This window comes from Trichoderma harzianum (genome assembly GCF_003025095.1).
Source record: "Trichoderma harzianum CBS 226.95 unplaced genomic scaffold M431scaffold_7, whole genome shotgun sequence".
Classification (NCBI taxonomy): Eukaryota; Fungi; Ascomycota; class Sordariomycetes; order Hypocreales; family Hypocreaceae; genus Trichoderma; species Trichoderma harzianum.
Genome location: NW_020209255.1, coordinates 2,360,494 through 2,374,184, shown reverse-complemented (window position 1 = coordinate 2,374,184; position 13,691 = coordinate 2,360,494). Strand labels below are relative to the sequence as shown.

Here is a 13,691-nt window from a genome sequence, read left to right as displayed (position 1 = left end):
GACTCGAATCACTCGCCTGCAATTGGCCACCATGATGGTAGGGGCATCCAGAAACGCCGCCTATAAATAAACCCTGTGTCTCCGAGAACCGGATGATCTCCAACTAGCAGGACGCTGAACAAATTCCGCACATTCTTTGACACAGGAAATGAACTACAACGGCGCAGATGGCCTTGAATTCGGGGCGGGAAATACCAAAATAGACCCAGCCTTGTTGAGGGGTAAGCCACAAGCCCTTGGAGAACTCACAAGATCGTCTTCATATTGACTGCCTCCCAAGAACTGCCGGAAGGATGCAAGGTCACATCCACTGAGAACCACGGCGTAAGCTTCTGGGCGCAGACAGGTCGCGTCGATGTTCGGCTCCGCGATGGTACACCGCAATCCTTCTTCGTCAAGGTCATTTCGAAAGAACTAGGCATGAATATGACCAAGGGTGAATTTCACTCAATGAGCGCGATGCACAGCGTCCTGCCTGAATTTGTCCCAAGACCCATCGCTTGCGGCACCTATGAGACGATCGCAGACACCCACTTCTTCCTCTGCGAGTTTCGAGAAATGACTGACGATATGCCTGACCCTTACAAATTTGCCGCTTTTCTGTCAGCACTGCACCAGAAAAGCGAATCGCCTACTGGCAAGTTCGGATTCCACATCACCACCTACGCAGGAAACCTACCTCAGTTTGTGGCATGGGAAGATAGCTGGGAGGTATTCTTCGCCAAGTCCATGAGACAGGCGCTTGACCTGGAGATTGAAAGGAAAGGTCCTAGTGAGGAGCTCGATGTCCTCTCCCATGCTCTGTTCGAAAAGGTCATCCCGAGGCTCCTGAGGCCTCTCGAGAGTGACGGTCGAGTAGTGAAGCCCTCACTCATTCATGGAGACCTTTGGTACGCAAATGCAGGGATTGATGCCGACGGCGACCAGCCTCTTGTCTTTGATGCGTGCTGCTTCTTCGCGCACAACGAATGTACGTCCCCCTACGAAACACTTGCGGTTACCCATGCTAAATAACTTGAATAGATGAGTTTGGCCAGTGGCGACCGGCTTGCAATAGGTTTGGGGATGAGTACGTTGCTGCCTACAACACATTCACCCAGATTTCGCCGCCGGAAGAAGATTTCGAAGGCCGCCTAGACCTCTATAGGCTGTGAGACGCTCAGAAACTCTTTTCCTTCTTCCTGATATACGTAGCTGATATCAAGCTAGGAGGTTTGACACCCATGTATCAGCGCTTTTTGTTGATAACGAGACACTTCGCACACAGTGAGGCTATGTATTCTCAGCCTACTGTCTAGTTTGGCGGCTAATAAGCTTAACAGGGTCCTTGACGTTATGAGAGATTTGGTCCACAGATATGGTTAGTGGAATTTATTACGGCCTGATTGATTCTAATTGCAAAGGAACCGTGGGGATTTAGCTGCGGGCCAGGGCAAATGCCGAATTCCTACCACCGGGCCGGGCTGCGTTAGGGATATTGAACCTACATCTAATTACAGATCCAGGCGAAGGGCCCCTCACGATTAGTGCAAAAAAGAAAACTGAGGTTTAAATTTTCCAGGGAATACTGTATAGATGACTAGATATGATCTGTATGCCAAATACTCTCAAGTCGATTTTAAAGCCGTCTTCATCATGTTTAGTTTAAACACCTGGAGCGCTAGCTCAGGTTGAAAAGCCGGGGCTGCATGGCCAGCTCCATATACCCTCAACCAGCTCAACACACCAACGGATTTGAACTCTCCTCCTTTAACACCGTTTCCTGTATAGCTGGCTACCACCTTTTGGTTGGAGGCTGTTTGATCCTGGTACTGGATGGCATTCGCAGCTGCAAATCCTCCGAACCAATCGCAAACAGCATCAGCATCTCCCGCCCAAATAACTGTAGTCACGCCAGATTGAACGACTTTGAAAGAGCGGGTAGGTACGAGCCTAATCCTGAACGACGTTAGATGGAATATTAGAATAGAGATGTAGCAAGAGAGAATTACCATCGTCAAGGTTGTCAATATTGTTCGCCACGTCGCTGGAACATTCCGAGTAGGTCACATTCACACCAATTTTCTTCATAATTGCCGGACCTTGCAAGTACGTAATGTAGGTCGCGGGTGGGAAATTCCCAGGAGCGGGCTGTCTGATATCATGGGTGGAGTAGTTGGTGAGAAAGAACTGGCCAAACTTATTATCGATCGCCACGCAAGGTAAAAACGCTGCCACGCAGTCATCGAAGTGGCCATCTTCAAAGGGCGAACATTTTGATACGCCAGGCAGGCACTGTGATTCAATTTCCGAGATGTACTCCAAGGCATTGCTGTTGTTGATCAATGGGTAATAGTTGTTGTTGGTGCTGAACTTGGGGAAATTCGTTTCCGCTATCTCATAGTCATAATATCCATTATTAATTCCCAGAGCAACCAGGTTGATCATTTGACCCCGAATCTTCCCGCTGGCGATGTCGGCTTTTTGGGACTGGATATACTCAGAAGCTCCTAGCTGGGTCAGTCAAAACATCCCGGTCATGACGGATGTAGTCTTACTAGGTCCAAAGTGTCCGCCGTATGACTCTGTGAAGATACCAAAGTCACGAGATTCGTACTGTGGGAAGTTTGTGAAGAAGGCTTGCAAGAAGGTCCAAACAGGCGGAGCAGAGCAAAGGTCGTGTTGACAGTTTCGCTTCCAAACGAGAATCTAGTGCCAATAGGCTGATCAACAAATAACATGTTGGCGTACTCATTCCAGCTGTGTGGATTCAGCACTGGCGTGTTTCCCTCGACGTTGTTGAAAGTGCAAGGGCCGTTTTCCTGTTGATCTCTGATCAGTCTTGAAATATACAAAGAAAGAGATGAAATTTTGTACCGTAAACAGTCCAATCATGGATGAACATCCCGGTCCTCCGTTCAACCACAAAGCCAGCGGTGCTGTGGCGGGGCTGTTTCGCGATTCAAAGAACCAAAAGAACATGCTCATATTTGCTGCGTCACCTATTAATCAATGTAATCTTATCACAAATCAGCTCAATACAGTACATACTGCCCACAGATAAATAGCCAGAGTACTGGTTCACACCAGGAGTTGTCTCGCAGACACCAGAGTTTGTTACATAGTCGATCTTTGCTCCAGTCTCTTGGTGCTCGAACACGGTGTGGGTAACGCCGTCTCGAACTTCAATCGAACGCTTTCCCTTGAGGTCATGCTGAGATGATACGGACCGAGGAGTGCTGAGACAATTTGCTCCCGCTATAAACGACAAGCACGCCACAGTCTGGCTCAATTGAAAGTGCATTTTTAATAGATTACTCCTTGAATACCTGAGTGTAGTTGAAGCTGCTTGATCTACTTGAATGCGAATGCAAAGCACCTTATATCAATGTTTATAGTTTCCATCTCCGCCGAAAACAGCCAGCCAGGTCCAGAAGGGAGCGAGAGCGATTTGTGAGATGCCAACAACTAGATCAACGGTGTACATCAGAATCAGCACTAAAGCTGGCGAGATCTAGAAAAAGGGGCGAGAGCGGTTTGCGAAATGCCAATACGCGGATCAGCGGTGTAATTCAGAACCAGGACTATTTCATTGAAGGTGCTTGCGGAGGGAGGCTTATGCTATTGCCTGCTAACCTCACTAATGAAGTTAATAATTATAATTCATGCTTGTTTTGTGCTGATCACTAGTGTTAATTCCGTGTGTGGAACCTATAGTCTATGATAACCTCTAGGTCTTTCTCTACAAAAACTCTCCTTGCAGTATGTGGTGTAATAATCGAAAATGGAGTTCGCTTACGCTATTGGAGGTAGACGTTGTATTTGAAGGCTATTGTCGTTATGATCTGTCCTAAGGAGTAATATAAAAGAGGCAGTTGTCAACTTCCGCAAATAGCTAGCTCACAAGGCGGCATGGCTAGGGGGCAAGGCCTCCCCTAGATTACTTATGACCAATTGTAATAATACTATAAAGCATACTAAGTATATTTCCACAGTGGCAGGTATTGCGAAGTTTCGAAGAGGAAGAAGATATAATAGGAATATTGATACAAGAGTGGTTTGCAGTTGAGTATTTACAGGTACACATGTTTACTTGTATTATTTAGAGGAATCCTCGGAAATACATTCAATTGACGTCTTCAATCGGCTATTTCAGGACCTAGTGACTCCTTTGTAAACTGGTCTTTGCTCCATTCTACCTTTGGGGTACATAACACTAACTATTATGACTACGAGATATTGAGTTAAAGAGAGAACCATTGTCATAGGGTAAACTAGACGCGCCAAAAATTTGGAGCCATTGAGATGCCGCTTCATCCAACCTAAGCAGGTAATCCTCTCCGTCACTCTCCGTCGACTGTGCATAGACTTAGTCTAGTCACATTTTATTGCCTATTCGCCAATGTTGCGTCCTCAAAAGGATAATATTCTATTGGTGAGACTGGTACTTCAACAGTAGTTGGAGGCGGTTTGGCATGAGTTTACTCTATCAGAAAATTCTATAGACAAATACTACATTAACAAGCACTTCTCAAAGCCAGGACAGGACCTCTTTCCATCTTTGTTCTTTTCTAGGCGCTGTTTTGTAGCCTCTTCGCCAGATTGTCCACTGAGTTGCTCGTTAGATCTTGGGTCAAGCTCTTCATGAGGCTCTTCGCCAGGTTGCTCATCAAGCTGCTCGTTAGGTTGTGTATCGGATTGCACATCGGATTGCACATCAGCGTGCCGATCAGTTTGCACATCGAGTTGCCGGCCATGTTGCTCGTTGAATTGCTCGTCAAACTGTTTGTCGAAGTGCTCGCCAAATGGTTTTCTCAATGGTTTACCAAGTGGCTCGTCAGATTCTTCATCAAAATTCTCATCGGACTCTTTGTCAGACTGTTGATCGGACTCTTGATCAGAATCTTGATCAGACTCTTGGTCGGATTCTTCCCCTAGTTCTTCCCTTGATTCTTGATCAAGTTCTAGATCAGATTCTTGGTCGGATACCGGAACAGATTCTTGGTTGGATTCTTCGCCGGACTCTCTTAATTCTTCGCCAACCGTTAGATGTTGTTCCACAAAATGCATTTTTGGGACAGGTTCTCTCATCTAGATGTGATGTTGGATACGGCTAGACCCGCATACTATAAGAAACAACTCACCAATAGTTCTTGTCATGGATGAACTGGACGTCGACTGTTCTGCGCGTGACCGCAAGAAACGCTGCCTTGATAATCTTCTCCTCATGATCAAACTGGACACTGACCGTTCTTCGCGTGGCGGTAAGAGACGCCGTCGTCCTGGTGATCTTCTCGTCATGAATGAACTGGACTTTGATGAACTGGACACTGAACGTTCTTCGCGTGATCGCAAGAAACGCCGTCGTGGTGGTGATCTTCTCGTCACGGATGAACCGGACGTTGATGAACTGGACGGTGACCGTCCTTCGCGTGACGGCAAGAAAGGCCCTCTTCGGAATCTCCTCGTCCATTCGTCGCTATCATCATCTTCTTCCACACGCGCTCCGCCCCTCACTAACAGCTGTGTGACGGGGTTATCGAGGTTCTTGCCAGCTAATTGAAGGGGTGATAATTTACCCCATCTTGCGTTGGAATCAGCGCCATTCGCAAGAAGAAGCCCTACAGTTTCAGCGTGGCCATTCTCGGCCGCCATATGAAGTGGTGTCGGTCCTCCCCCTATGCTCAGACGTGTACCCTCCGGCACTTTGCTCGCGGCCCCTGTGCTGGTTTTTTCATGTATCATCTTCCGCCCATTTGGAAGCTCCCCGTATAGTCCCCGGAGGACTTCTTGGCCTTTCCCATTAGATATGTGAACCATCTCCATTCCAGTCAGTGTAGATGAGCCATCGCTTGTCTCAAGCCTCTCAATGTTCACTTCAGCACCACCGCCATCTGCATTTAAGCTGAACTCACCACCGGATAACTTTAGAATCCCAATCTTCACGCCAGCGCCTCCGCCATCTGCGTTTAAGTAGAGTGAACCACCTCGCATCTCAAGCTTCTCAACCTTGGACTTGGCACCTCCACCAGAGCTTTCTATATGCAGCATACCGCCATTCATCTGGAGAGTCTCGATTTTAGACTTAGCGTCGCCGCCGCCTACCTTTGCAATGAGCGAACCGCCGTTCATGATGAGGTTCCCGATCTCTAACCTAGCTGATGCGCCGGTTACTGCTAAATAGAGCGAGCCGCCATTCATAACAAGACTCTTAATCTGTATCTTTGCGCGTGCACCACGGGTCGCAAAATGGACTGATATACTTTGTATGCTCAGACTCTGGAAGGGCTGGTTCCAGATCTCCGTCACTTCAAACATAGCTTGCGAGTTTGCGCTTGGGTCATTTTCTAACAGCAGCTGTACCGCTGCAGTCCGCCCTTGGGCTGCCGCCAGACACAATGCAGTTCGTCCAGCATTATCCTTCGCGGTAATATCAGCTCCGTTCTCCAATAGCAGTTTCACTACCGCTTCGTGCCCGTTGCTGGCTGCCAGGGATAGAGCTGTTCGTCCAGCATTATCACTCGCCATAACATCTGCTCCATTATCGAGGAGCAATCTCACCATCGATTCATGCCCTTGGCTGGCAGCACAGTGCAGCGCTATCCTTCCACTGTCAAAATGAACGGACGCGCCCCTTTGCGCCTTGATTCGTATTATCGATGGCGTTATCTTTCCAAACCCAGACTTTGCGTTGACATTTGCTCCTCTTTTTAGTAACCATTTTACTAAATTTTCATGTCCATTCCTGACTGCCCATATGAGAGCCGGTCCACATTCGAGGTCGATATCCGTCATGTCCGACGAGAGCGTTGGTTTGATGCTTCCTTTCTCGAGGAGAGTCTTCACAATATCTCCTTGTGTATAAGCAGCAGCTATAAGCAGCACCACGTCGGAGATACCGCCTGAGGCATTGAAATCAACTCCATTTTTGAAAAGCGTTAGGGCTAGATTCTCATGTCTCGCCGCTAAAGCTGCTTGCAATGCGTTGCCGAAGATGCCACCTTGAGCATCGATGTTGGCTCCTTTCTCCAGAAGTAAGGCCACGATTTTCTCATTTCCCTTGGCTACGGCTGCTTGTAAGGCGTTCCCGAAGATGCCACCGTGGGCATTGATATCGGCTCCGTTCTTGAGCAACAGCTCCACGATATCAGTGTCTCCCCTGACCGCAGCTGCCTGCAAGGCGTTCCCGAAAATTCCGCCCTGAGCATTAACATTAGCTCGTTTCTCGATCAATATTTCTATGATCTCTTCGCTCCCTTTGGATATAGCTGCTTGCAGTGCATTGCCGAAGAATCCACCCCCTAGATTGATATCAGCTCCCTTCTCCAGTAGTTCTATCGCAATTGTATCCTCTCTTTTGACTATTGCCACCTATAATACGTTGCCAAAAAGTCCACCTTGTGCATTGATATCAGCTCCGTTTCCAAGTAATGCAATCCTGAAAAGGTTATGATAGCCACGTAAAAGCAAAACGTTCAACAGCCCGGCTCCTGTGTCGTATTTTAGAAACGGGTACTCCTCAGAGCTGCTGAGAATTCTTTTCCACTGTTCAAACCAAAGATGCGGCCTGTGTAGCCATTTCACATCGCATTCTGTCTGTGCTCTTTCAGCATGATCAAGCAAGTACCTCGAGGCATACTGAAGGAAGGGAGAGCTTTTTGTGTTATCGTCCGCTCCATCTGTGGTAATGCATTCCAAGCAACAGGCCCTTAGACGGTCATGGCTTGTAAAAGTGGCATTTTGTCCTAATGTGGGATCTATCTTTTGCATCCTCTTATATCGAACGAGAAAGTCTTCGACAGATTGATGAATGAATTGTACAACATCCGCCCCTTCACGTATCTCGATAAGGCCCCTCGAGGACGAAGTGATTCGCCGCCCCATATCGTCAATTGTTGCCGTGGATCAATTTCTGGTTTTGCCGTTTCGGGCTGTCGTTCCAAATCTCACAGCAAAATATAACACTTCTGGCTTCAAAGGTCGCATGCTGTACAAAACCCACTGCAGCATGAGCATCATCTCAGGCTTATTTCCGTCATCTTTATTTAGAAGAGTCTGGAATAGGTCTTCCAGATCTCCTGGTATCTGATCAAGAGTTTCCCTCATATCTGCAACTTCAACTTGGCCACGATCATAGGCCTCGTTGAGCTTGGCGACAACAAGAATAACCCACATGAAAATTCCAGCGGCCTTCTTAAGGATACGATTCTGAATCTCTGAGGATTTTTGTTTCAGCTTGCTCTTGATGTATTTTGCAATGCCTCTGCGGTGCTCATCTGATCTCTCCACGACGATTTCAAGCCTCTTCTTTATAGTGACGTTGGGATAATGTCGGGAGGATAGACAGATCCAAAGATTTGTGCCAGAGTTGACGCTTATTGATTCGAGGAATTCCACAACCTTCAACCTGTCTGAATCAGTACATTCATCCAACGCGTCGATGATAAAGAGCAGACGGCGAGATCGATACTGCCTCATTTCGAGGAAGAGAAAATCTTGAAGCTCTGACTCGTGCCACTCGATTCTTCGGTATATTTTTTGTTTTTCCCTGAAGATTGTAATAAATCCTTGATAAACCGCATCGTCTGTGGTCAGAAGTTGATATAATAGTGAGCGAAGCATACCCAAAAAAGTCTTTTCAAGGAGGCTATGGCCTCGAGTATTAAAGAAGTATGTTGCGATGAAGCAATCCGCAAATAATTTGTCACAGTTGGCCCAGATATGTTTCATCAACGTGGATTTACCCGCACCGGGATTTCCTTTGATCCAAAGAACACCATTATGCTTTTTGAAGTCGTCTTGCCTTCGCCACTGTACGAGTTCCGAGTTCTCAAATATCCAGTCGCACGCGCCTAAAAGATCAAGGGCTATATTCTGCCGACGAAGGAGCATGTCTTGAAAGACAAGAGAGTGGAGGCAGTCTAGTTTGGTCAGTGATTGATGATATATACCGCAAGGGGAAAGGAGGTCAACCTTCTTTCTCATTTGTTAACACTAAATTTGAGTCATAGTTGGGGACATTGTCTAGGGCACGCGTTAGCAATTTGTTATCACTTGGTGAATGCTTGTCACAAGTTCCTGGTATTGTAGAACAAAATGAGGCAACAGCGACTTGTCATCATGAGAAATAACACTCAGAGGGGAATTAGAAAAGAAGTGTAAATTCAAGGCCCTAGTGGTCTGTCTCCAAAAACGAACATAGTCATGTCGCATCGACCCTATTTCTATTCGTCGATCTCATCACAATACCTTACCCATCTCGACTTCCCCACTAGCCAGCATATCCTTATAGAAGAATTCAATCTCTTATGTTGTAGGTATGAGTCGTTCAAGGAAATTGAGAGACTAACTGCTGAGGGATAGAGGCTGTTCTGGACCAATTTTGAGCAGGAGACTCTTGGCATAGGCGGCGGCAGTTGCGGCAGCATAATCATTCCACCCGTCATTCTTGCGAGAGTCTGCATAGTTGGAGACTCCTTGGATGACGGCAACAGGCATAATGGGCATGAGGCCGGCTGCTTCCATCTCAAAACAGATTATACCATATTGATCCCTTAGTTTGTCTCTGAGTGCCGCATTCTTTATAATCTTATCACCCGACGCGACAAGGCCATAATGAACAACCGGATCCTGGGAGGGCCGCGGTAGCCGCTCTACCAAGTCGTCCGTATAGTCTCCCACATACAATCTGTCCTTGTCCATTCCTGGATATAGGAACTTGTGGCCGTTTCTTCTTTTCTGGAGACTATCGAGGTGTTGTAAAAAGTGGTGAAAGTCATCCATTTGCGCGTCTCTCTCGATAGATTCAATTGCAGTTCTTAGACGTCGATGCGTCTCGGGCTGCAAACCTTTCCGGATGAAACCATTGACAGTCTCTGCCCCAAGCTCGTAGCCTATGACGCCTACTGGGCCCATAGACTGGTCGGAGGACGAGGCCACAATAACATCACCTAGACGAATATCGGGTTTCAAGGCCCGCCCAGGCACCCCAGCCCCGATGCCCACCATCAATCCGTACCGTAGGTTTCGAAAGCTCTGGCGCATTTGGGAAGCAAGCGTGGCTACAGAGACACTTCCAATTGACTTCTTTGGTAGTGAGGCGATGACCACATTGTGGCCAGCAATTTGGCCCGCTTCGTACTGATTATCGTCGCCATGGACAAAAGGAAATATGCCACGATGCCGAACATCCAACATGTACAAAGCACATTCAGCCTCCACGGGGAGCGCACATATCCATCCTATTGTATAGTTCTCGAATCGGAGATAGTTCTGGCCGTAAGCAGGAGATTCTACAATTGCGGTCGTCATGACGAATACGACTATAGAACGAGATAGATGGAGAAAAGCACAAAGAGTACTAACATGAGTTGTGAAGAGCTGCTTCTTACCTTAGGCCTAATTGGTGAAGAAAGTTACACGGCATGCATATTTGGCACCTTTGGGCAGCAATGCAGATGTGGCGAAGCGGCATCTGTAATACAACTCACAGATGATGATTTTTGAGATTTTGAGTCTACATTGGTAAATGGGCCATGTATTTTGGAAAGCCCTTACATAAATTCTTAACATAATTAGCAAGGGACCAATATTCTTCCTATCTTTGAGGCTTGATGTAATGCGATATGCCACCAAAAACCATACTAATACGAATGACTACCTCGAACTATGGACATTGAGATTTCAAGTGCCTTTGGTTTAACAGAAAATATATAAGGTTGCAAGCTTATGGCACTAACTTGGTGCTTTGGGTAAAGTTGAAGGCTTTTATGGCTGAATGCTGGGGGTTGGCGCATACCCATGCTGTATCAGCTAATACATCATTATGGCAGCTATCGCCGGTCACAAGATGACTGATTGATAGAGATTTACCATGTCATTCTCCTATCAGGGTGTCAATTGTGCATTAGACTATACGGGATCCTGTCAAGCAATTTCGTTCAGCATCATATCCTCTATTTTGTGCACCCCAGGCCTTCGGAATTGGAGCCAGGGTATCGGCTTCCGATATTCCAATAATTCAGAATCTAAAAGTTTCGCAACCTGCCATCTTTCAAAAACCTCTGCAAAACTTCTGATTCCAGAGACAGTGAAACGTCCAAGCCCCCATCAAGCATCCCGCTATCCACCACACACAACAAACCATCCAATGGGGACATAATGGCATGTACATAACGTGGGCGCAAACTGCTTCCTACAAAATCGATATCATAAACTCCAAGCCGGGCCCACGAAGTGACAAGAGTGTGCTTCGTGCCAAGAAATGATCTCCATAGACGCTGAGGCGCGACTTCATGTGCTTCGTCATGAAGTATAGCTGCTATAGCCTCAGGCGTGAACCGATCAAGGCATGTACGTATCTGTGAGGCTATTGAGCCAATTTTGGTATCGGAAGCCCCGACGTTCCGCGCAGGAGTGCTAATATGTGTTAGCACCAAAGGTGAACCGACAAAGGTGTCTGGGAGGGCCGGCGAAACCCGTCCGCGGACTCCGATAGTAAAGTCCAAGAAGACTTCATCGTCGTTTTGCAATAATGGTGAGCGGGCCCGGCTGATAGCTGCCCAGACATGAGCCAGCAGAGCATCGAGGCGCGAGACCTTGGCTGTGGTCCCAGTGGCCGACTTTTTGAGTCGCTCCAGCTCATCTCCCGTGAAGTGAATGAGAGCAGTTGTAACGGACTTGGAAAAATCCCAGGTTTCCCACGGAGGTGGGCATGCCGGCGACATCATGGCCTTTCGTAAAAGGGCGGCATCTTTCGGTTTAGAGTTTATTGTTGACGGGGTAAGCGCTGCTAGATTTCCGGCAGTAGTATCCCACCAGTCATGCCGATGTAGAGGAAGAGAGCGAGCCTTTGAGATCAGTTCTGGATCACTATCCGGAGCGTCAATGTCGCCGGCGGCTCTGGAGTCTAGCAAGTTTGGCTCAAAGACGGGATGCGCAAGATCTTTAGTGAGGTCTTGCTTCGTGAGCTCATCGCGGCAGATGGACGCCCATCGACGCATGAAAAGCATAAGAGTATGGGCATCGGCCAGTGGATGGGCCATCTTCACGGCCACAGCAAAGCCGCCGGTACCCAGTAGTGTGACCTGTACAATCATGCTGGGAAGGCCTTGGAATGTATCGAGGTCATATAGAGCCATCTTTGTTGACGAGATCATGAGATCGGATTGAGGGAAGTTCTCTGTCCACAATTCATCGGAGGCTCGTTTGGGTGGTTCTGGAGCCACTGATGCTGGCAAAGAGTCCAGTTGAACAACGTTCCATTCCACGCCAGGATCTGAATCCAAGCCATAGGTAATCATCGGCCGATTGAAACGCTCTCCGTGGGAGCCGTTGTCGCGGACTGGCGCCCACTGAAGCTGGCCTGCCCATTGTGGGAAAGCTTCTAGCGTCTTGGTAAAGGAGTCTTTAAGGTTCCCCACGATCTCAGTCGGTGAATCATTGTCGAAGATCCAGATGGCTCCCGTAGGAGCGAATCGAACAACCGTGGCATCAAGAATGGATAATACGGTTGAGATGGGCGATTGTTGACGGGAGGACGGGTACAGCCGGCTTGTTTCTAGGATTTTGGCCCCCATCATTTAGGTGTAAGAGCTAATAAATTATTCTTACAACTCCTGTGGCTCTCTGTTGGAGTGCTGAATTGTTTGTCAATTCGTCAGGAATCGGGGACGGCCACCAGGTTAAATTATTGGAATCGTCCTTCTATGTTGAGTTTTTATATCCGGCCAGCTACAGAGCGCATCTCGTTGGAAGCTAGACCAACCTAAAAGGTCGTAGTAATTAATCCTTCAGTCTCGGCTATGCAGAGTGTTACCAACATAATCCTCTCAATATGATGGTCTCCTGAGTAAAATGGACTGCTTCTTTGAGACAATTTCCGCCATTGTCACAGCAAGAGTCATCAAGTTGAGGAGTCAACTCATCGTAAAACCTTGATATGATTACTGCGAGGGTCACAACACCACTGCAAGCGGTTTCGAAGTGTGGCGCTAGACTCTGTATTTCCGGGTGTGAGTCACTGACCGACTCAGCGCACCGTCTAAAACTGCTTGCACGCGCCGTTTTGCCGAATCAGCCCCTGTTGAATATTTGAGAAGACTATCAAATTATACAGAATCCTCGGGGGAGAATCAACACCTAGCGAACTATTCAACCAATCTGTCTTTTTGTGCTACTCTATCTGTATCTCCGGTAACTCAATCAAGACTCTTTACGGACTCTGTAATCTGACTGCTTACCACAGTATCAAATCTGCAGCTTTTGTACCAAGTCCACTCAACCAACGCGAAGGCCGAATTTGCATTGTCTACAAACTTTAATACAAGCAACGTTCAAGCAAATCCAAGGCTGACAAATGCCTTGACTATCGCACGCGTCGAGTTGATCCATCATCTTCTTCGTCATCGAACGTCTTCTCGCCGGGCCTTTTCTGCGGCTACTTCCCTAACCACATTTTCTAGTGAACTTAATGTCAGTGTTCTTATCATCAGTCCATACGACAATATCCATTAGAATATATGCAATCTCTTCGTATTCTTTACCGCCGTTCAATCTCTTTTGATTCTTGCACCCAGGTGTTCTAAAAATGCAGCCACACGTCCTTCATTTTCCTTCTTCACCGTGTATATTGGTTTAAGACAAGCTTTGTGACCTCTTTTCTCTTGTCATGCCAGGCTAAGCCAATACCAAGATCAACGATGTATTAACTG

The 13,691-nt window shown here is 47.3% G+C and overlaps 9 protein-coding genes across 9 annotated transcripts; 1 reads left to right on the top strand and 8 right to left on the bottom strand.

The window, feature by feature from the left end:
• Nucleotides 1-148: 148 nt before the first annotated feature.
• M431DRAFT_483165 (hypothetical protein) lies at nt 149-1,154 on the top strand (the record flags this gene model as incomplete). Its single annotated transcript, XM_024916099.1, has 3 exons — nt 149-221; nt 281-970; nt 1,024-1,154. 3 exons carry the CDS (start codon nt 149-151, stop codon nt 1,152-1,154), a joined length of 894 nt encoding a protein of 297 aa, XP_024774059.1.
• A 227-nt stretch (nt 1,155-1,381) lies between these two features.
• Nucleotides 1,382-3,283, bottom strand: M431DRAFT_555819 (hypothetical protein; the record flags this gene model as incomplete). Its single annotated transcript, XM_024921429.1, has 8 exons — nt 1,382-1,906; nt 1,992-2,210; nt 2,235-2,489; nt 2,538-2,595; nt 2,667-2,801; nt 2,857-2,972; nt 3,031-3,181; nt 3,206-3,283. The coding sequence occupies 8 exons, from the start codon at nt 3,281-3,283 to the stop codon at nt 1,608-1,610; spliced, it is 1,311 nt and encodes a 436-aa protein (XP_024774058.1). The 3' UTR covers nt 1,382-1,607.
• Nucleotides 3,284-4,491: 1,208 nt separating this feature from the next.
• M431DRAFT_6580 (hypothetical protein) lies at nt 4,492-5,049 on the bottom strand (the record flags this gene model as incomplete). The annotated part of the gene is made up of 1 exon (XM_024921693.1): nt 4,492-5,049. The coding sequence occupies one exon, from the start codon at nt 5,047-5,049 to the stop codon at nt 4,492-4,494; it is 558 nt and encodes a 185-aa protein (XP_024774057.1).
• Nucleotides 5,050-6,381: 1,332 nt separating this feature from the next.
• M431DRAFT_65282 (hypothetical protein) lies at nt 6,382-6,567 on the bottom strand (the record flags this gene model as incomplete). The annotated part of the gene is made up of 1 exon (XM_024921683.1): nt 6,382-6,567. A coding segment is annotated over one exon (186 nt), but the record flags the coding sequence as incomplete, so codon positions are not given.
• A 302-nt stretch (nt 6,568-6,869) lies between these two features.
• Nucleotides 6,870-7,508, bottom strand: M431DRAFT_145709 (hypothetical protein; the record flags this gene model as incomplete). The annotated part of the gene is made up of 1 exon (XM_024912706.1): nt 6,870-7,508. A coding segment is annotated over one exon (158 nt), but the record flags the coding sequence as incomplete, so codon positions are not given.
• Nucleotides 6,889-7,227, bottom strand: M431DRAFT_47674 (hypothetical protein; the record flags this gene model as incomplete). The annotated part of the gene is made up of 1 exon (XM_024915497.1): nt 6,889-7,227. A coding segment is annotated over one exon (339 nt), but the record flags the coding sequence as incomplete, so codon positions are not given.
• Nucleotides 7,509-7,526: 18 nt separating the features above from the next.
• Nucleotides 7,527-9,003, bottom strand: M431DRAFT_521233 (hypothetical protein). The gene is made up of 2 exons (XM_024920455.1): nt 8,953-9,003; nt 7,527-8,900 (listed from the first exon to the last, which is right to left on the bottom strand). Exon 2 carries the CDS (start codon nt 8,869-8,871, stop codon nt 7,885-7,887), a length of 987 nt encoding a protein of 328 aa, XP_024774053.1. The 5' UTR covers nt 8,872-8,900; nt 8,953-9,003; the 3' UTR covers nt 7,527-7,884.
• A 116-nt stretch (nt 9,004-9,119) lies between these two features.
• M431DRAFT_509368 (hypothetical protein) lies at nt 9,120-10,313 on the bottom strand. Its single transcript, XM_024919279.1, has one exon. It carries the CDS (start codon nt 10,288-10,290, stop codon nt 9,325-9,327), a length of 966 nt encoding a protein of 321 aa, XP_024774052.1. The 5' UTR covers nt 10,291-10,313; the 3' UTR covers nt 9,120-9,324.
• A 547-nt stretch (nt 10,314-10,860) lies between these two features.
• M431DRAFT_509367 (hypothetical protein) lies at nt 10,861-12,722 on the bottom strand. Its single transcript, XM_024919278.1, has one exon. It carries the CDS (start codon nt 12,555-12,557, stop codon nt 11,007-11,009), a length of 1,551 nt encoding a protein of 516 aa, XP_024774051.1. The 5' UTR covers nt 12,558-12,722; the 3' UTR covers nt 10,861-11,006.
• Between the last annotated feature and the right edge of the window lie 969 nt (nt 12,723-13,691).

Excerpts from the sequence above, each read along its gene's own strand:
- M431DRAFT_521233 (XM_024920455.1), bottom strand. The coding sequence starts at position 8,871 with ATGCTCCTTCGTCGGCAGAATATAGCCCTTGATCTTTTAGGCGCGTGC.
- M431DRAFT_509368 (XM_024919279.1), bottom strand. The coding sequence starts at position 10,290 with ATGACGACCGCAATTGTAGAATCTCCTGCTTACGGCCAGAACTATCTC.
- M431DRAFT_509367 (XM_024919278.1), bottom strand. The coding sequence starts at position 12,557 with ATGGGGGCCAAAATCCTAGAAACAAGCCGGCTGTACCCGTCCTCCCGT.